This window comes from Desmodus rotundus, chromosome 2 (genome assembly GCF_022682495.2).
Source record: "Desmodus rotundus isolate HL8 chromosome 2, HLdesRot8A.1, whole genome shotgun sequence".
Lineage (NCBI taxonomy): Eukaryota > Metazoa > Chordata > Mammalia > Chiroptera > Phyllostomidae > Desmodus > Desmodus rotundus.
The window spans coordinates 36359535-36381143 of record NC_071388.1 but is presented as its reverse complement, the minus strand read 5'-3'; the positions used below and the strand labels follow the sequence as shown (position 1 = coordinate 36381143).

The following is a 21609-nucleotide window of genomic DNA, read 5'->3' as shown; positions in this document are numbered from 1 at the left end:
TCCATATTGTGGCACATGTCAGAATTCCCTTCCTTTTTAAGGCCAAATAATATTCCATTGTAGGTGTACACCACCTTTTCCTTATCCATTCATCCACGTTTGAACACTTGGGACGCTTCCACACTTTAGCTGTCATAAATAATACTGCTATCCACGTGTGTACACAAATATCTCTTTGAAACCCCAATGTCGAATTTGTGGAGTATATACTCAGAAGTGGATGTGGCTTATTATATAATAATTATGTTTTCAATTTTTTGAGAAGCCTCTCTACTGTTTTCTATAGTAGCCATAACATTTTGCATTCCCCCAAACAGTGCACAAGGGTTCCAATTTCTCCATATCCTCACCAACTCTTGTTATTTTCTGTTTCGTTTTGGTTTTTGATGGTAGCCATCCTAATGGGTGTGAAGTGGTAGGTGAATATACTTTTGGACACTTTATTCTGTATAATGTTCTCTGTTTTCCTTTGTATTACATAAACCACTCCAACCTGGGTCTTCTGTCCCCTCCCTTTCACTCATCCTCAGCATGAGTGTTGCCAGGGTGATATTGTCTGTATCATCAGTGAGGATGAAAATATTCTGTAATCTCTATTGTCCAATGCAGTAGCCACGAGCCACATAGTATCACTAAGCATATGAATTGTGGCTAATGAGACTGAGAAAATAAACATTTAATTGTATTTTTTAAATTTAATTGAAATCCATATGTGACTACTGGTCACTGTATCAGGTAATGCATTTCTAGATCCTGCTTCTTTCTGAGTGCCTCCTGTATCTACATAACTAACTCCTTGACATGTCTGCCTGGATGTCCTGTATCATGAAAAAATCCACATGAGCAACATGAGCAGTGTCAAACTCATTACCACTTTCTCCAAACCACCCCCAATTTGGTTAATTAAATAATATCAACTCTGCTCAAGATAGAACTATTGAAATTATTTTTTTATTCTTCAGTCTGCTTTATGTTTCATACCAAGTAAACCATATATTATGTCATTCAATCTTAAAAATTATCTCTTAAATCTGTCTTCTGTTTTCCAAAATACACATCATCATGTCTCACAGACTACCATCAACAATCTACTGGATCTTTAAAGAAGTGTCCAAGAAAAGTCATTGACATCAAAATAAGGTGAAATTACTTGAATTTTTCAAATGTTACCCTTCTGGCAAATTCTTCAAATCTCCTAGTTAGAGGCAGAAGCTCCATCTTCTTCCCTCCCACACTTTGTCTGTATCACTATCACATTTTTAGTGTGTTATAGTGAAATGATTTGCTCACCTGTTTACGGGCTTGGACCTAGTCCTGTGTATTAATTGTTTTTGTATTTCAAGTGTTTTGCTTTATCCTTGGCTTATCGTGGGCTATCAGAATGCTTAGATAACTAATAACAATTTATGATCTAAGTGCTGGAGATTTAAAAACATAGCTAGAAAATTCCTAGGTGTAGAAGGAGAAATAAGCCTATTTCAAAACGTAAATCCATGGTGATTTTTACTCACTTATTAAAGGATTAAGCATCTAAGATTTATATTGGTATTTTATTCATGTTTAACCTTTAGAGGAATTAGTTTGGCTTTCATGATAATTAAAAAACAAATGCTATTTTTTAAAGTAATTATGGAGGATAAGTAAACACCTTCCACATGGCTGCTGCACGTGTCGCCCTCCGGCAACTTCCTCCAGCACCATCTGACTGTCAGTGAAGCCATGATAAATTAGACCTTTGGAATCAATTCTGAGTCTCATTCATTACTTTCTTTGGTTCCATGCTTTATATCAAAAAGACAAATGCCAAGATAAATTTAAACTTTGTACAAATATTTTTTGAAAGAACTACAGGACATTGGAAAACTACTTTCAAGGACAAGGACTCTCAGCTCACATTCCACGCATGGGTATGATTGATTTCTTAATTCAGAAAGGCACCAACTATGAATCATTAATTTTTAATACTCAGAAATTGTAATTTAATTAAGCATAAATAATATTTATGTGTAGGGAAGGGCTCCACATGTGGGAAACGTGGCCCAGCCCCCACGTGGAAAAGCCAGTGGGGAGCGAGGTTCTGCGGGCAGGACCCATGCCCATGGACAGGTTCTGCTGTGGGAAATCAGGACTGCATTGTACCTAGGCTGCTATGAGACTTGCTTTTGCTAAAACTCCCTCACCCTGAATTGAGGCTGCAAATGTTTACCAAAGGGCGTTTAACTTCCTAAAATTTGAGCTAAACCTCCCAAGTATGGAGTATAACCAGTTGGACCACTTTTCCCTTTACTTTTGCAAATATCCTTTGATGTATTTAGCAACATCCTCTTCCTTGTTGGCTGTAAAAGGTAACCACCCAAAACAAACCTGTGCATAGTAAAGGAGGACCATTCTTGATGTAATGTGCCTAGAAAAACAATAAAAGCGTGTCCAGGCAGGGTCTCAGGGCCCTCTCTCTGACTTAGAAAGCAGGGGCACAGTCCCTTTTTCTCCACAGGATTTCTGTAGTCTGTGTGTATTTGTCTATTGCCGCCACAACACAGGATCCTGCTGGCCGGGATGTGCATCATTTGTGATCTATAACATAAGGTCTACAATCTAAATTACATGGAAAAGATAATGGGTTGCTTTGCATGAATATTTATATTACATGTGTATATATTTATATATATATATATACATATATATATACACACACACACACACACAGTATTTAATTAGATAACATAAAGTATGTAATAGTGTTATGGTGTTGTGTATCGAATTCTAACATCTACTGAAAGGATAGAAAACGATTTTCAATAATCTGGTTTATTGAAATGTTTTAGTATTGGTATAATTCTGATTTATTGAAAATGGTTTCATATTGGTATAATACCAACAATATTTGTGCTTTATCATTTTACAAAGTGTTTGCCATATTTCATACCATTTTAAAATAATGAACAGTGGCAAAATTTACACCTAGGTGGGACTTGTTGTTCAAAGTCCAGTGTGATTTCCACAATAGGAATTTCCATTTAGGTGGCACAGGAGTGCACTAAATTCATGATACACTGTGATAATACCATCATTTTCCTTATTGAAACAAATATTCTAAAGACCTTAACTCTCTACAAATTAAATTTTGTGCTTCACTTTTACACATTAAATTATCAGTGTGTTCTCAGCATTTAATTAATTAGCTTGGTTATATGATTTCATGTCTAAATTATGCTGTTATTCTTTTTTTGTCTTTAAAATAAAAACAAAATTCTGAGAAGTCAGGTAAGGGCTTATTTTGAAGATTTTAGAACTAGCATTCTTTTGGAAGCTTTAGATGTTTTTCTCTATTTTCTTATTTTGTTAAATTTATTGGAGTGGCATTGGTTAATGAGATTATATAGCTTTCAAATGCATATTTCCAAAATGCATAAATGATATATTATCTATATAGAAGTAGCTTTTTAAATGTGTTAATAATTATTCTCAATTGCATACGTATTATATTTCTAGAGAAAATCTATACATCCTCTTTTCAACTTCACAGAATCCTAGTAGAGAATGCTGGTATAACTATACTTCTTTTTTGATGTAGAAAACAAAATAAATTTCTACAAATAATATAGCAGGTTGGTAGTCAAGATAGAACTGAATTGCATGGTCCATATTTCCTGATATGTGCTATATTTAACTACTCTATGTTTACACTTTTATTTTGTTCTTGGTCAAAGAGAATTTGACTTTAAAATGAAGTATCTATTAAATTTTTTTTATGGTTCTAAGCATCCTGCTACTGGTGAAATAAGATTAAACTTCTGAAGCACAGTGTTTTCCCTTGGCCTTTGCAACATGAGTGGTTTCCAAAGGTAAACATGAGACGGGGGAAACAGAATCCACTTTGGAAAGTTACAAGTGCTCTTTAAAAGAAGTCCCTTCTGAACTCTTGCTTCTGCACCTACATGGGTTTTATTTTTTTTATAGACAGAGTTATTCCAACATCCATTTAATGGATTTATATACTATACATAAATTTTATGTATACATATATATAATAAGATACCATTTCTATTTAATTCATATGTATATGAATTAAATATATATGTATATATAAATATATAAATAAATACATATATATGGAGAGAGAGACACAGACACCTAAATATATACAGCTATGTACTCATTTTATTAATCTGTCTACCTATTCACCTATCTACCTCTCTTTCTATCTAATTATCATTTTTCCATGTATCAGGAAGGCAACTAAAATTTTGGTTACTAAAATGTCAATATTTTGGAACTACTTCTACCTTGCTATAATCCAAACAATAACGAACAATTAAGAAATGGAGATGTTAAAAACTAAGTCAAGGAACTGGAGTAGATTGAAAAGTAAAATGTTATAAATGTAATTAAGATGCAGCTATTTAGAGCTTAGGAGAATTTCAAGTAAAATGTGATCTAAACACCTCTTATTACCAAAGTTAAGAAAAAAATTAATTAATACAGCTTTTAATATTAGAGATAAGCCTAGGACCCCAGCCTTTGTATTTTGAGCTCATTCTGTTGCCGCTCTTTGAGTTCAGTTCACTATACCCATTACATCACATCTCCTCTTTCTAAAGAAAAAACAGCTTTTTGAAATTTCACTAAAACATTTAAGAATTAGTTGTCAAATTTCAATTAAATGTATACGAATATGGATTATTTTAAGTGTTCTGAAATGCCAATATTCCCTACAAATTTTATCCCCAAAGACAGGTTATGACAGGTTAAACAAATAGGCAGCAAATAAATGGTGAAAGAAATAGTCAATAAATGTAAAAATTCATATGATGTCAGGTATTGAATTTATTTGACTCACAGTGTAGAATTTAATTTTCTCCATATTATAAACTTCCTCCATACTATAAACTATTCTACAATAAAAATTGGTATGACCATTTTAGAGTAATTAAATTTATTATAAACACAGTCCAACTTTATTAGTAAAGAAAGGAGCCTTTTTTTTAACTGCAAATAAGAAGTACCTCAAACAACCAGCTACCTTAAATATTGAAACAAAGCTTTGAAGATACAGAAACTCAAAGACACACTTTGTATTTTTCTTAATATAAAATTCAGGGATATGCTTGAGAATATACCACACGTCTACTTTTTTCAGATTAAGAAAAAAACTAATTATTATATTAAAGATTTATTATATTAAAGATTTTTTTATTTTGTATTAAAGTACAAATCTTTACTTATTGGTCTAAATGATCTTGATTGAGTTGCTTATCATCTTTACTCCTTAATAAAATAGAAGACACTTACTATCCTTTTTAGTACATACTACCAATAAAAATACATAGCTTTCTCCCTATTGGTTTTCTTTTTCTCCATCTACCAACAAAAAAAATACAACTTTTCCAACCTTCTCATGTATGTATTCCTCGCCTACCTTGGTAATGGTTTCATGAAGTTTGAAAAAAGGATCCATTTCTTCAATTTTCTTTGCAGCTTTAGGAAAAAGGGCCTCGGAGAGAAAACTTAGATCCTGTGGAAAGCAGAATAAAACATTTAAAACTCTTCATTGATTTTGTGTTTCAATTGCTTTATTGGATTTTCTTTAAAGATTCAAAAGGACTCCTAATTGCTTTAAGGTTTCTGTTGATTGTTGTCCTTCATTCTATTAATCAAAATAACCAATCACATAATATTCTTAAATTAAAATGAGTAGAAATCTCTAACTTTTGACATTATTTGTGTCTATAAAAGAATATTTTTTACTCAGAAGATATAATTCTGTGCAGTTCTTTTCCTTTTTTAAAGTGCAGAGTTATATGTAGAATAAGATACTTGACTATAAAACCCACATCTGAAACCACTTTTCTATTTAATATATTAAGTTCTGGTTTAAGTCTGGTATATGCAATGTTTTTAATTGACATGATTATCAACAAAAATTTTCTAGGCAAAAGCGTACATGTATTTAAACATTGCAAAACTCACTTTAAAAGAACGATAAGATATATTTTGGGTAGAACAGTCTCATGGCTTTAAATGGTATCAATAAAGTGGTAACATGTTATATCAGAACCTTAGTGTTAGAAGGTTGAAGTGAATCAGAGAAACAGTAATTAGTCGTTTTGTACTTGCAGGGGTAGAAAAATATCAGGATAAAAGGAGATGCGGGACAGTGATAACATTACTACCTGTCATGGTATGAATGTTACCTCCCAGATTCATATATTGCAACCCTAACTTCCAAAGTAATGGCATTAGAAAATAGATGCTTTGGGGGGGTAATTAGGACGTGGGGATTCCGACCTCATTCCTGGGGTCAGTGCCCTTCCGAAAGAGGCCCTACAGAGCTCCCTAGCTGCTTCCTTCTGGTAAAGATACAACAAGAAATCTGCAACCTGGAATGGGGCCCTCACCTGACCATGCTGGCACCATGACCTTAAACTTCCAGTCTCTAGAACTGTGAGAAATCCATTTATGTTGTTAACAAGCCACTCAGTCTGTAATGTTTTGTTAGAGCAGGTTAAACAGATTAAGACACTATCTAAAACAATGCTCTTATAGTTACCAACATTACTAGCATTCTATGAAATAATTATTTACCACAAATATAGCTTTTATTTGAGAACCTGAAGTAACTAGGGTAATTTCTTTATAAAATAGAAAAATGATAGATAGATGATAGATAGAGAGAGAGAGAGACAGACAGACAGATAGATGACCTTTCTGAGGGCTGACAAGGAGAAACAACGTTCAGTCCAGTCTGCACCAACAATGACCGCAACAGTGTGCCAAATTAAGCTGACTTCTGTTACAGCTGTTTATTAGAACAATGCAACACCGGAAGAGGCTACTGTGGGGTGGACCAACTGTGGAAAAGAAAATTAGGATGACGTAGTGTATAAGCTCTGAAGTCATACAGAGGAGAACTGAAGCCAAAGGAACTGGAATTCCCTATATAGAAAACAATCCTGTGATCAGGCATACTTTTCACCCCTTATTTTGAGCAACAGTGAAATCAAGCAAAGTAATACAGCTGTTTGCTCCAGCATGTATGCACTTTGGGTGATAAGACCATAAATCAGCCAAAAGGCTTACCTGTCAAACAACAGCTTATTTATAAAAACTTGTTTTATGTTTTCTCTCCTAATTTTGCCTGGCAACCAAAACTAATTTTTCAACTAGTTCCAGTTCCAACTAGTTCTTCACTTTTTAAGACTTACCATAAAAGCCAGGCACAAAGCTTGGATCAGATTCCCTGCCATAACCCTCAAAAGGAACTAATCCTGATAATTTTGAAGAGTTAAAACAATACATTTCTGTTGCAAGAGTAACTCAATCTGTGATGTTTTTTTATGGCAACCCTAGTAAACTAAAGAACTCAGTACAGGTGGTAATTTTTCTTATTGTCACAGGTGTAATAAATTTGATTTTGTTTAGCAACAGGGTTTTGTCAAGTATTTTTGGCAATCAACATAAAAATAGGTTAAATTTTTGTTTTCCCGCTTAATAATTGTCACCTTAATCTCTAAAGGGTTAGTTACTGAATTTAAGGAATCTTAATTACGTATATTCACGAAGATGTGAACTCTCTGATGCCTGCCACAAAGGAGACGCTATGTTAATGGCATCGATGATGTTTCTAAAAAAACAATAAATATCATAGTGACGACAGTGAGGATAGTAGTGATAGGGTGGTGATTAGGGGAGATAGGAGTCTGAACTAAAGGAAATCCGAAAACTTTATCTATAATCCTATGAAAAACAGTGCACGTTTGCATTTAGATATGTTTATGTTACCAAATAGAGATATCTTTGAACTGATCCCAGGGAAAGTATGAATGGATAATTTGTGGTGTTCATTTCTATTTAATAATTAAGGTTGAAGTTCTTAAACAGTTGGCTTCATAATTAGTTTTAAATACACTTCTTGAAATAATGTCATTTTATTAGTTTACTTACCAAAACAAAACTTCCCAAGTAGTGCAAAGAAAAAATATCAGCCAGTGTCAAATTAAATAATCCCATAAAAATATGAAGTAGAAGTTATAATTAATGAGGTTTTTATTGAACTCTCAATTATTGAGCAGAACAATATTAAATCATCCATATGTGCCTTATTCTGCAATACGACCCCCATATTTCCCTTATTCATTCAGCTATCTCTTGCCATACCATTCTTTGTTTTCAGTGCCTTGCTTTCCTTAACCATTTAAAAAATACTCGTTTTACTCTTACCACATGCTAGGTGACGCATTAAATGCAACACTGTCCTTATTCTTATGGAGTTTAATCTAATGGGATTTGGACACATAATAGTTCAAACATTACTGTCTCATATGCACTGAAATATATAAATAATTGTTCACAAATAAGTATATATGTTTGATTTTAAAATAATTAAAAGATTAACAATAAGTATGTATGCTTTTAAAAATGTTTCTGCTACTATTACATTAACTATGATTGAAAGCTGCTTAATAATATCTCCCATCTGGAGATGTAAAGAAGGAAGTAAAAGTGCTTTTGTTTAGAACAATTCATTGATAGATTGAAACCAAGCATTTTTGAATAATTTAATATATTGAAAACTTACTATGGTATGCCTGTCAGTTGGAGATAACAGTAAGAATATTATAAAAATAGAAATATTGATAAGAAAAGCTTTTCAGGATCTAGTGTATTAACTTGTCTCTCTAGTCCCTAATTTATATTTCTTTTCTATAACATGTAACAATATTTAGCACACCCTTCTTCTTCCAACTCCTTTACCTAAAGTCTATTATTTGATTCACCTGGTTCTCCATTTGTGTGTTATTTTCCACTTGTAAATGAATTTCTTTTCCTTTTTGAAGCTTATTATTGTTTTGAGGTAGTCTACCCTTAGACTTCACAGGTTCGCCATGTGTTTTTATACACTTCTTTGGCTTTAACTGACAACTTCAGGTTTGATTGTTCCCAAGTCTTTATTTCTAGGCTGATCCCTGCTTTTAATTTATTATTTCTGTTTGTCTACAGATCCTTCAAGCATACAAAGCTTACATTCCATGTGTTAATCATACATTCCCCCACTGACACATTCATTTAACTTGGATGATAGCATAATACCTATATTTTGCCCACATGTGTTATGGCATTCTTGACTCCAATTTCTCTCACCCTGTGTGGCAAGGAACTGTCCTAGCCAATTTCCATTTAGTCCATGTATTTACACAATTTCCTGCAACTTTTTATCCACTGCCATCATCCACTTATTACTTTTACACAAACTACGTTCCCTATTGTCTATAGACAAGTCCAAAGTCCTCAGTATGAGTTTCTCAAATAAGCCCCAATCCATATTTTGTCTTTCACCTGTAAACGGTTCTTTCATTCCCATAAAGCAATTTAAACAATTCCCATATAGTGTTTACTTATGTCACAGCAGGCTACTCGCCAACCTTGAATGCACCCTTACTTTTACTGACTCCGTCCCCTTATTTTTGCCATTTCTTCTGTCTAGATTTTTCTCCTACCTGTTTACCAGGCTTATTTCTATAATTGCTTTCCTTGATTCTCACCAAGTTATTAGAGTTCAGTGTTCTTGTGGCAGAGTTTCTTTATCACTTTATATTTACTTTTAGTCATCATTTGTTACATTTTTGTGATATTTGTTTTTCTTACTATACTATGAACTTTTTAAGACTTGGTATCTTTTTCTTATTAAAATAGTCTAATATGCCCTGGCTGGTATGGCTCAGTGGATTGAGCACCAGCCTGTGAACCAAAGGGTCACTGGTTCTCTTCCCAGTCAGGGCACATTCCTAGGTTGTGGTCCAGGTCCCCTGTGGGGGCGCATGAGAGGCAACCACACATTGATGTTTCTCTCCCCCTCTTTCTCCCTCCCTTCTCCTCGCTCTAAAAATAAATAAATAATTAATTTAAAAAAACCCTCAGTGGTACTGAACTTTAAAAAAAATAAAAGTCTAATATCAGACAACCCTAAGTTATTAATCTCTCAGTATTGTATTATCATCCATAAAATTGAAATGTGAGTGTGTGTGTCCTTTTCATTTCAGAGAGGTCATGTCAGGGTCAAGCAAAGAAACAAAACATATAAAAGTGCTCAGTAAGGAGGAAAGGACTACAATAATACTGGATGGTGTTTGATTTTTATTGCACTTGTCAGGAATTGCTTTTCTATAAAACACGAATTATAGTTTTAAAATTTAAATTGCTAAAAATATGTGTTTGTATGTTGAACTCTATATGACATTTCTCTTTTAAAATCTGCAACTGTGAAAACGAAGTTTAAAAACCATTGCTGTAAGTGACAGGAAGTCTTTGGGGGGTGTTGAACAGAGCAAGTGATATGTTCAAGTGTATACTGGGAAGAGCACACACTGACACATTTGTAAGGATAAATTTTTAAAAAGACATGATGGAAAACAGGAAATACAGACAGAAGTCTATTGCAGTGTTACAGGGAGAAAGAGTGAGATTAAACCGATACCATAGTAGCAGAAACAGATAGAAGGAGATGAGTTTGATAAATGTTTAAGAGATAACATTACTAGTATTGACTACTTGGTGATGAATTGGATGAAAGTCTGTTTTTTTAATATTTTATTTTTATTTGTTTTTAGAGAGAGAGGAAAAAGGAGAAGGAGAGAAACATTGATGTGTGAGAGAAACACTGATTCGTTGCCTCTTGCACGTCCCCAACTGGGAATCTGGCCCACAGCCCAAACATGTGCACTGACTGGGAATAGAACCAGTGATCTTTAAGTTCACAGACCAGTGCTCAATCCACTGAGCCACACCAGCCAGGGCCGGATGTGAAATTCTTAAAAAGTAGTCAAGATTGAAAGTATTTCTAGGTTTGATAAACTAAGTGGATATACATTTCATTAATTTAAAAAATATAGAAACACATAAAGGTTTAGGAAAGAAAAGACACTAAATTTTAGACATTTGAGGTGAGGTGTTTTAGGAACATCTGCATGAAGTTTTCCCAGAAGGTGACTTACTATATCGCTCAAGACCAATATAGCTGGACACCAGATTCTGGTCTAGAGATGTCCCAATAATTTGAGGAAGATGCACATGGTAGGGAAAACGTAAAGTGGACTAACCACACATAGACTGAGAATTATTTTTTGTGCAGCACAGATGTCTGAGTGACAACGAGATCTCTGAATGGCACTGATATTTAAGGGTGAAGAATAAAAATGAAACCCACAAAAACATTCTAGATGGGATTACCAGAGAAAAGTAAAGAGAGTGCGGTTTCATGAGCGTCAAAAAGGTAGAGAATGTCTGGGAATGAGTAATCAATACTTCAGAGGAAGTAAAGAAAGGCCACAGAATGAAAAGTATCCACTGGAACTTGCATTTTTTCCAGAAAGAATCATTTAAAATATTTAGTTCATGCAGGCTTAATGGGTATTGAAATAATGAAAAGCATTCTGCATATACCTTTATAGTTGGCACTCAATGAGCATAACCTGAAATAAATAGAATTATAATACTGCTTTCCATGTACCAGCACTGAGCTAAGTGCTCTACCTATATCACCTAATTTAATCCACATACTTTTATGGTAGGAACTATTATTGCCTTCTCTACAGACAGGGAAATGGAGAAACAATGAGTTTCAGACACTAGCTCAAAAAGATTCCATAAGTAAGTGGTAGAGTCTGGGTTCAAACCCAGGTTTATTTGATGCCACAGCCCACACTTTCAGTCTTATGCCATCCCTCCTCCTTAAGGCCCAAGTTCTTATAGCTTTTGAATTTAAGAAAGAAAAGATGATTTTTCCCACCTCTTCTTCCAGTTTCCTGCAATTCCCTTATGCAGTCTACTCTCATAAGTAGCAAAAACACTATGTACAGTTTAAAGGATATAATCAAAGAGTCCCTGCTTAGACTAAATAAAATTAAATCTAAAAAACCCCATGCGCACTTCCCTCATTGCAATATCCTCCTTTCTGCAAGCAAAGAATATACACATCAATACTTAAATTTAATATATGAAATCAAAACACTAGCAGGCTTTGAATGGCACTGACATTCATAATGTGTTGGCCTAAGGAATAAAAGTAATTACAGCCATAATTTTTGAAACATAACATTCTCATCTCTATTCAAGTAAAAAAGGACCTGAGATAATGTGGAGTTTGAATAGAAGTATAACAATCCAAGGTTCAAATGTGGAAAAATATTAGGACATTATTTTCCGAATTCACTCATTTTTTCATTTCAATTATTTTTTCAAGTGATAGGAATATCAATAGCATAGCCTTTCTTAAAAATATTCAAAACACATTTATAATTCTATTCATGTTGATCTAGTATCCTAAATTTAGACCTGGATAAGACATTAGAAATCTAATTCAACCAAAATATACAAAATAAAACATGAAAAATTCAAATGGTTAAATAATTTTTACAGTGTCACAGGATGGTTATTGGAGAGTCAATACTAAAGCTGTGTGTATACATTTCTTAAAAGTTTTGTCTTTTCTTGTAAAATACTTTTAAGATGGAGATAGTAATTGCAATACAAGCATTAAAAATTTGAATCATTCTAATAATTATGATGCACTTTTGGTTTTGAAGTTCTCCATGCCAACAAAATACTTTCATACGATATGGTCTTCATATTTTAGACTTCATTCAAGCTAATCTCCTTTACATATCTCTCCTTCTATTTCTTAATCATTGAAAGTATGCCTGTCTTACCTATTAATACAGAGCACACATCATTTGTTAAGAAGTTTGTGTTTATGTTTTCTTTTTCTCTCCTTTGGACCTCATATTTTTTATTTATTTATTTAGTTATGGTACTTAGTTTTACATTAATGTGCTCACCAGAAGCTTTCGGTAATATATTAACATTACCAACACAACACATAAATCCTGCAGATTTTAAAAAAATGCATTGAAGCATTTTTGCTTACCATATGCTTACTTTTACCTTGACAAAAATCTTTCTTATGATGCTCATTTGCAAAAATTTCCTGGCCAGCCGATGCCTCTACTTTCACCCTGCCTTTTGGGATTTGAGCAGTGGCTCAACCTACCAACTCCATATCATAACTCAGTCTGTCCAGCAGTGGTTGTTACAGGACCCTGTGGCTGTGGTTGGATCAGAGCATCATCATTGTGTCCTTTGGACCCCAGTGGGCTCCTTATCTTGTCTTTTTCTTGGGGTGAGCCTGCTGGGCAAAGTTGTCATACCTGAAGTAAGGGAACTGAATTAGGTGCTTTTAAAGCTTCTTCCAACTTTTACAATCACATGAGGTTCACAGATGCTGCCTCTTAACTACTTTTCTCTATTTTCTAGCACTTAGAAAAAAGTTTGCCTAACAATGGTTTTATGAGTTTTTTTTTAATCCCTTCACCTTTCCGACCCAGTCACTGAACACTACACTTTGATTTTTTTGTTTTACATCACACTTTCCAGACAGATAAAGAAGCAAGGAAAGGTAAGTTATAGCAACAAAGAAACAGACAATAAAAATGATAAATTATCAAGCTTTCTTAATAACCATTAATTATTCCATACAGTAAAACAAATGAGCAATGTTTATTAATGCCTCCACATCTGGGCTGCCATTATGAATGGAAGAGTAATAACATCTGACCACGCCGGCATGAAGAAGAGGCACATGAAGAAGAGGGACCTCACAAAGACCGGTTGTATTAGCAGGTTAACTTAGCAAATGACTGGATCCGAAGTCCCAATTGTCAGCCCACAACTTCTAAGATCTCATCACAGTAACTCTATAAAGAATTGTTATTCACACCATAAATGAGTTATAAAGAGATAACTCATCTAGATTCATATCATATCTTTTACACTTTGAGAAATCTTCAGGTTTTCTTCCCAGCAAACGAAGAGGAAGAAATAACCAACTTTCTGATACAGTTAACGCTGTGCAAGAGAGCAATACAGCATGGTGTCACATCACGAAGGAAAGACAAAATATTAATATTCATGGTTATATTTTTAGTCACTCCTAAATAGAATTGTCTGAAGCTGTGATACCCTGTAGTACAAGCTTTCCCCCCCAAATGTATCAGCTTATACCATAGAAAGATACCTTAGAAATTGGCAACCTTTTCTGAAACCAACTGCTGATTACCTGCAGACCCTCTACTGCCCATAGTTTTTGCCAATGGCGCTGCATCTCTATGACCACTTTCTGTGATTTTAGAGGAGACTCAGTTCTAGCTTTTTCCAGCTTCTGGTGGCTCTAGCCATTCTTTAATTGTGCCTATCATAGCTCATATCTGCCCGTGTCTTTATGTACTCTTGTCTCTGTGTGGCTTCTCCTCTTCTATATTGATATACTTATTGGATTTGGGACCCACCCAGGTAATCCAGGATGATCTTATTTCAAAACTATAAAAATAGCAAGACAAAAATAAGAAGTGTTGAAGCTTGTGAAACTAAACTGCACAATAAAGATTGTTGTAAGGTTTAAAATCCATAATAAAGTTCTACACATAAACCACTGAACAGATCCTTTTTCCATAAAAGCTCGCATTTACAAGTTCTAGGGGACACAGCCTTTGGGGGACCGCCATGCAGTGCAGTACCTTCACCGTGTCTCCACTGGGTTTTCTATACTCAAGGCTGAGAAGGTTGTTTCTAACAACGGACATCAAGATTTAATTAAAATTCATACTTTATTCTTGTTTCTCTTCCTTTCAAGAATAACTGTAAAATTAAGAAATTTTATATTTATAAAATAATCTTTACATGAGATAGAAATAAAAGCTGTTCTACTTAAGTAGTTGTGGATTGGGTGCAAAATAAAAAAGTATTTTCTAGTTTTGGAAGGTGTTTACATAGATATACGATTTTCAAACTTATCTAACAAGATTTGTGCATTTTATTGTGTATAAATAATATTTTAAAAACATTCATAGATAAGGGGCTTTATTAAATAGATTCTTCTTGTTCTTCTTTTAGTGTGAGTTTTGGGAAGGTCTGTTACAAATTTATTCAAAGTTTTACTGTTTTCTGTGTTGTTTTATATAGAGTATTATATGATAACCATGACCGCTTAAAGTCAGTAAAGTGGTAATATTACTCTCCTCCATTTACGAATGAACACATTAATACTCAGAGACATTGTCTGACTAGATTCCACTAGAAAGTAGTGTAGTCTGAATTAGGATTCAGATCTTATCTCCAACCTGCTGCTACTTACAATAGGCAACCCTGCATCTCCAACGTCCAAATTTTCAGTCAGACCTAGGCAATACAGAGGGCACTAGACAAATAGCAAGACAAAAATAAGAAGTGTCGAAGCTTGTGACACTAAACTGCACAATAAAGATTGTTTTAAGGTTTAAAATCCATAATAAAGTTCTACACATAAATCACTGATTAATGAGCTGTTTGTGGTAGTTGTTGAATGAACAGAGCCACAGATAATTCTTTTAGCTCTCTTTCTGATATCTACATGTTGCAAGGCTAAGCTAAATGAGTGTTATATATAAATGGTTTTTACTAATAAACTCAATGAAGTACTTCTTGGTATCCACAGGGAAGGGAGGTAAAGGATATGAGTAATCTCAAAGAACAACATTTTATCAATTCAACAGGTGTTAGTTACTAAACAATATCAGAAAAATATAAAGGATTTATCAAATGAATGCATTACACATAATCTCCTCATCCTTTAATTCTCCTGAAACTGCAAATTAAAATAAAACCAAAAAGCTCTGGCCTGCAGGAAGAATACTAAAAACTAAAACAGTCTATCTAGAGAACTGTGGATCAATAATAATTATTTGTGTGGCCATCATTTATTGACTGCCTACTATGCTGTGCCGTCAGGAAGCGAATACGTGTGTGTTTCCGCACGGTTATGGAAATCTGAAGAGATTTACCTCCCTGGGCATTTGTTTTTACTAAAAAGGGGCATAAAACCCAGAAACCTGGAAACATTCAACTACATTACATTAAGAACACTACACAATGTAGAGGGTCTGGCAGAAGTAACGCCTGCTTGAGTGTGGATGGTAGGGTAACAATATGGGTGTACTAATTTATAATTTTAATTTGGACATTTCACCTAAATTGTCATATGGTGTGCTTGAGTGTGATATTGGTGTGTTACAAAATTACATGTTTATGATTTTTTAATAAAAATTTTTGTAATAAAAAAGGGGTGTTATTTGTGTCAGACCCTGTATATAACTTTATATTCCAAAGGGTAAGAATCCTAGACCTGCCCCTCTTTTCCAAGAAGAATGAGCTTGCCTTTGGGAAAGTTTCTCTTCCTCTCTTAGGAGAGGAGGGGGTCGCTGTGCATGTAAACTCTCAGATTCGTGTTTCCAGGGTTTGTGTACTTTGTTTCAACATAGAAGCCTATTTACCTGGCTCCTATAGCTTTGTCCCAGAGAGAGAAGAAAATGAGATGTAGGAAACCAATGAAGTTATTGATGTATATAATGACTCTGTTCTCTGCTCAAGAAAGCTCATGTTTGCATTCAGGATAATATAAATGAATATAGATAATAAAACATGTCCATATTAGGTGCTTTAATAACAATAGTAATAATAAAAAACAATGTTATTTAATTAACAAATAAATATGATAATGTATACATATAAATAAATACAATAATTATTTTTAAAATAGCTATTGAATATTTATATATTTTGAATACATAAAATTTTCATATTAAAATATACATATTTATATTATATAGAAATATACACTATGCAATAAATATGAAATATATATTTATGACAAATGATCAAATATTCTTTATAATATTTACATATAAGAAATGCATAATATTAATAAATATTACTGAGTTTTTAACAATATTTATTGAATAGTTGATATCTGGCAAGTTACCTTAATTCCTGTGCCTCAGCTTTCTCATCTGAAAAATGTGTGAAATAATTTTACTTCTCATAATTTAAGAATTTAATCAATTAATGTGTGTAAAACTCTTAGAATAATGTATAAAACCATTAATCTACATAGCAACTCTGTCAGGAAGGTATTATTGTCCCCAATTTGTGATGGAAAGTGAGGCTTAGAAGGATAAAGAGATCTGTCTAAGGAAATCCATTTACTCATTGGCAGGGTTTTAACCAGCCTTTGGCTCAATCCCATTTAACCTCTGGTCCATTACTAGCTGGTCCCCAGTGGTGCTGGAAGTCTAGCCCATAACAAAATGAGGCCAGTGGTATTGTAGAAAGTTAATTTTTTATAAAATTACTACATTTTAATGAAAGCTGTATTTTTAAAAATTGTGTTCTTTCCCTCTCTTTTAATATTAAAACATGTCTTCTTTTATAAAATGAGTTGAAAGACAGTAGATAGCAGTTTTTGTTTTTTATTTGTTTTGCCTGAAAGGGTAAATTTTTAAGTTGGCACTCTATGTAAGTCTCAGCATTTTAATTTTATGATTATTTCATTTGTCCTCAAAAGAACTTTAAATTCTGAGAAGTACTGATTAAATCCTTTAGGCTCTTTCACTATATATCACCAGTTTTAGAGAGTTAAAAAAAAAAAGGTTGAGGTGGAAGATGGCGGCAACATAGGTGGGAGCGGAGTCCACTTCCCCTCAACGCCAGGGAAATACCTAGCTGATCTGAGGAGCAGAGCGAACAGCCAACAGTATTCCAGCATATACGAAGATCAGAGACCAAAGATAGAGGACACTGAAAGATCTGACGGTAAGAAGAGTGCTCAAGGACAATAAGGTCCACGGGACCCAGGACCGCGCGGTACAAGGGCGGCAGAAGCGCCAGCCCTGGCGCAGGGGCTGCGGCAGGAGTCTTGGGAGAGGGCCAGGCTGCGCTGTGAGCAGCCAGGTGCTTGATTAGACCAGGGGGGCTTGAAAAGGAGGAATTTCTCAAAAAGAAAAAGAAAATAGAGACACTCAGGGGCTAATTAGAGAACTCTCGGTAGTAGCCGAGACCCCTGGCGCCCCTCCCCCTCCACCCCTGGACAGCTACGCTCACCTGAGGTCCGGTCGAGCGCGCGAGCAGATTAGCAAACGGGACCCACACTTGAAACCCCGGAGGGGCGCCCACACCTGAAACCTCCGAGATAATTTGGAGCAGAGACTAGCTGCTCCACCCACAGGCCCAAAACCTCGGAACCGAGTGCCGCGTGATTCAGTCCCAGGGCGGCCCCGCCCGCCCGAGAGACTCAAGCCCAGGGCGGCTGGATTGGGCCCCCAAGCACAGAGCCTGTGGCTCAGCGGGCTGCGCGCGCTCACCAAGCACAGGGCCGGCTGGGTGCCTGTTTTCCAAATACAAAGCTGCTGGCGAGTGTCCTAACCCCAAGGCGGCTGAATCCGCCACCTGCGCGCCAGCGTTCCAAGCCCGGGCGGCTCGATTGGTCCGCCGGCTGCGCGCTCAGGGCGCTCAGGGCACAAAATAACGTCACAGACCCAAAGCGGCTGGATTCCCCTGCTGCGCACGCACGCGTCACAAGCCAAAGCGGCTGGATTGGCTGATCAACGGACTGATTGACTGCCAGGGACCACACCTACAAAACAGCGAAGAGTGTGACCCAGGAAGAGAGAAAAGTGAAACCAATCCTTCCAACCACCCCCTCCCGTTTCACAGACAGGACACCAGCAGAAATAACCTGACCGGTTTAAAGCCAACAGAAGATTTTTTTTTTTTTTTTATCCTTTTTCTTTTTTTTCCTTTCCCCCTGAATTCCTTCTTCCTCTCTCTTTTCTTCTTTTTTTTCATTCCTTCTTCCTCCCATCCTTTACCATTTTTATGTCTTCTTCCTGCCTTCTTTTATCTATTTCTATGTTTTAATTTTTGCTAAAATTCCTTCTTATCTTGCCTCCGATCTTTCTTTATTCCTTCTTCCCTCCTTCCTTCCTTTCCTCCTTTCCTATTTCCTTTTTCCCTCCTTCCCATCTTTCTTTTGGTTTGTTTTGTGTGTGTGTGTGTGTGTGTGTTTTGTTTTTTTTTTCTTTTCTTTCGCCCCCCCTTTCTCTTTTTCCCACAGGTGAGACAACAAAACCTGGAGTGCTGAAAAGACTAGAGTTAGACCGTGTTAAACACATAAACGTCAGCTCAAGACCAGTGAGCACAGGAGAGTAAGGAGACAGCACCACCGAATCCCATTGGCATTCTACCATAGAAGTTCATATCATAAATCCAGGGAGTCAGAACAAAGCAATTTAAGACGCAGAGGCCAACAAGAAGAGCCTCACAAACAATGGGAAGACAAAGAAACAATTCCCAAATGAAAGGAAAGGAGGAAGTCTCAGAAAGAATACTAACCGAAAAAGAGGCAAGTCAACTATCAGATACTGAGTTCAAAGCAATGGTCATCAGGAAACTCACTGAGCTCTCTGAGCTCAAAGAGAACTACCAGAAACTACAAGGAAACTACAATGAACTCACTGCAAACTATATCAACATGAAAAAGGAAATAGAAAATATCAACAAGAGCCAAGAGGAAATGAAGAATACAATTTCTGAACTGAAGAACACAGTAGAAGGAATTAAAAGCAGACTTGACGAAGCAGAGGATCGGATCAGCGAGCTGGAGGACAAAGTAGAAAAAAACACCCAGAAGGAGCAAGAAAAGGAAAAGAGGCTCAGAAAGAATGAAGAGGCAATAAGGGAAATGCAGGACAACATGAAACGTAACAATATCCGTATAATAGGAATACCAGAAGGAGAAGAAGAAGAGCAAGGGATAGAAAACCTGTTTGAAAAAGTAATGATGGAAAATTTCCCTAATCTGAGAAGAGAAAAAGTCACCCAAATCCAGGAATCACAGAGAGTCCCAAACAAGAGGAACCCAAAGAGACCCACTGCAAGACACATCATAATTAAAATGGCAAATTTCCAAGACAAAGAGAGGATCTTAAAGGCAGCAAGGGAGAAAAAGGAAGTAACATACAAGGGAGCCCCAATAAGGTTAGCAACTGACTTCTCAATGGAAACGCTCCAAGCCAGAAGAGAATGGCAAAAAATATTCCAAGTACTGAGAACCAGAGGCCTGCAACCAAGACTACTTTACCCAGCAAGGCTCTCAATCAAGATAGAAGACCAAATAAAGAGTTTCCCAGACAAAAGAAGTCTAAAAGAATACAGCTCCACCAAACCAGCTCTGCAAGAGATGCTAAAGGGACTGCTTTAAGGAAAGGAAGGAAAAGAGAAAGACAGAGGAACACAGGTAGGAAATAATGGCAATGAATAACTACCTATCGATAATAACCTTAAACGTAAATGGATTAAATGCTCCAATCAAAAGACATAGAACAGCTGAATGGATAAGAAAACATGACCCACACATATGCTGCCTACAAGAAACCCATCTCAGGACAAAAGACTTACACAGACTGAAAGTGAAGGGCTGGAAACAAATCTTCCAAGCAAACGGGCAGGAAAAAAAAGCAGGGGTAGCAATACTCATATCTGACAAAATAGACTTCCAAAGAAGGGCCATAAAGAGAGACCCAGAAGGTCACTTCATAATACTCAAAGGAAGAATCCACCAAGAAGACATAAACATTGTAAATATATATGCACCCAACATAGGAGCACCCAAATACATAAAGAAAATCTTGGAGGATTTCAAGAAAGATATTGACAGCAACACAATTATAGTAGGGGATTTTAACACCCCACTATCAAAAATGGACAGGTCTTCCAAACAAAAGATTAACAAAGATATTGTGTCACTTAACAATACCTTAGAGGAAATGGACTTAACTGATATATACAGAGCTTTTCATCCCAAAGAAGCAAAATACACGTTCTTTTCAAGTGTCCATGGAACTTTTTCAAAGATAGACCACATGATAGGACACAAAGCAAGCCTCAACAAATTCAAGAAAATTGAAATCATATCAAGCATCTTCTCTGACCACAAGGGTCTGAAACTAGAAACCAATGCCAAGGGTAAAAACCCAAAACACTCAAAAGCATGGAGACTGAATAGCATGCTATTAAACAATGAATGGGTCAAGAATGAGATTAGGGAAGAAATCAAAAACTTCCTGGAAACAAATGAAAACGAACTCACAACAACCCAAAACCTATGGGACACAGCAAAGGCAGTCCTGAGAGGGAAGTTCATAGCAATACAGGCCTACCTTAAGAAGTTAGAAACAGTTCAAACAAACAACCTAACCCTACGCCTACAAGAACTGGAGGAACAACAACAAAGACAGCCCAGAGCAAGCAGAAGGAAGGAAATAACCAAGATCAGAGCAGAACTAAATGACATAGAGACTAAAAGCACAATTGTAAGGATCAATGAATCCAGGAGCTGGTTCTTTGAAAAGATAAACAAAATCGACAAGCCTTTAAGTAGGCTCATCAAGAAAAAAAGAGAGAGGATCCAAATAAACAGAATTAGAAATGAAAGTGGAGAGATTACAACTGATACCACAGAAATACAAAGGATCGTAAGAAATTACTATGAAGACCTGTATGCTAAGAAATTTGAAAACCTAGATGAAATGGACACATTTCTAGAAAAATATAATCTTCCAAAACTGAATGAAGAAGAAGCAGAAAACCTGAACAGACCAATATCAGCAAAGGAAATTGAAGCAGTCATCAAGAAACTCCCATCACACAAAAGCCCTGGACCAGATGGTTTCACAGGAGATTTCTACA

At 35.6% G+C, this 21609-nt stretch overlaps 1 protein-coding gene across 9 annotated transcripts in view; it reads right to left on the bottom strand.

Moving 5' to 3' along the window:
- The window catches only part of NAALADL2 (N-acetylated alpha-linked acidic dipeptidase like 2), a 1136857-nt gene that overhangs the window by 148873 nt on the left and 966375 nt on the right, over positions 1 to 21609 (bottom strand). For all 9 annotated transcript variants that reach the window (XM_053918088.1, XM_053918087.1, XM_053918089.1 and 6 more), the window contains one exon: positions 5420 to 5515. In XM_053918088.1, coding sequence (XP_053774063.1) covers positions 5420 to 5515 — 96 coding nt within the window. The remainder of the gene's footprint in view (positions 1 to 5419; positions 5516 to 21609) is intronic.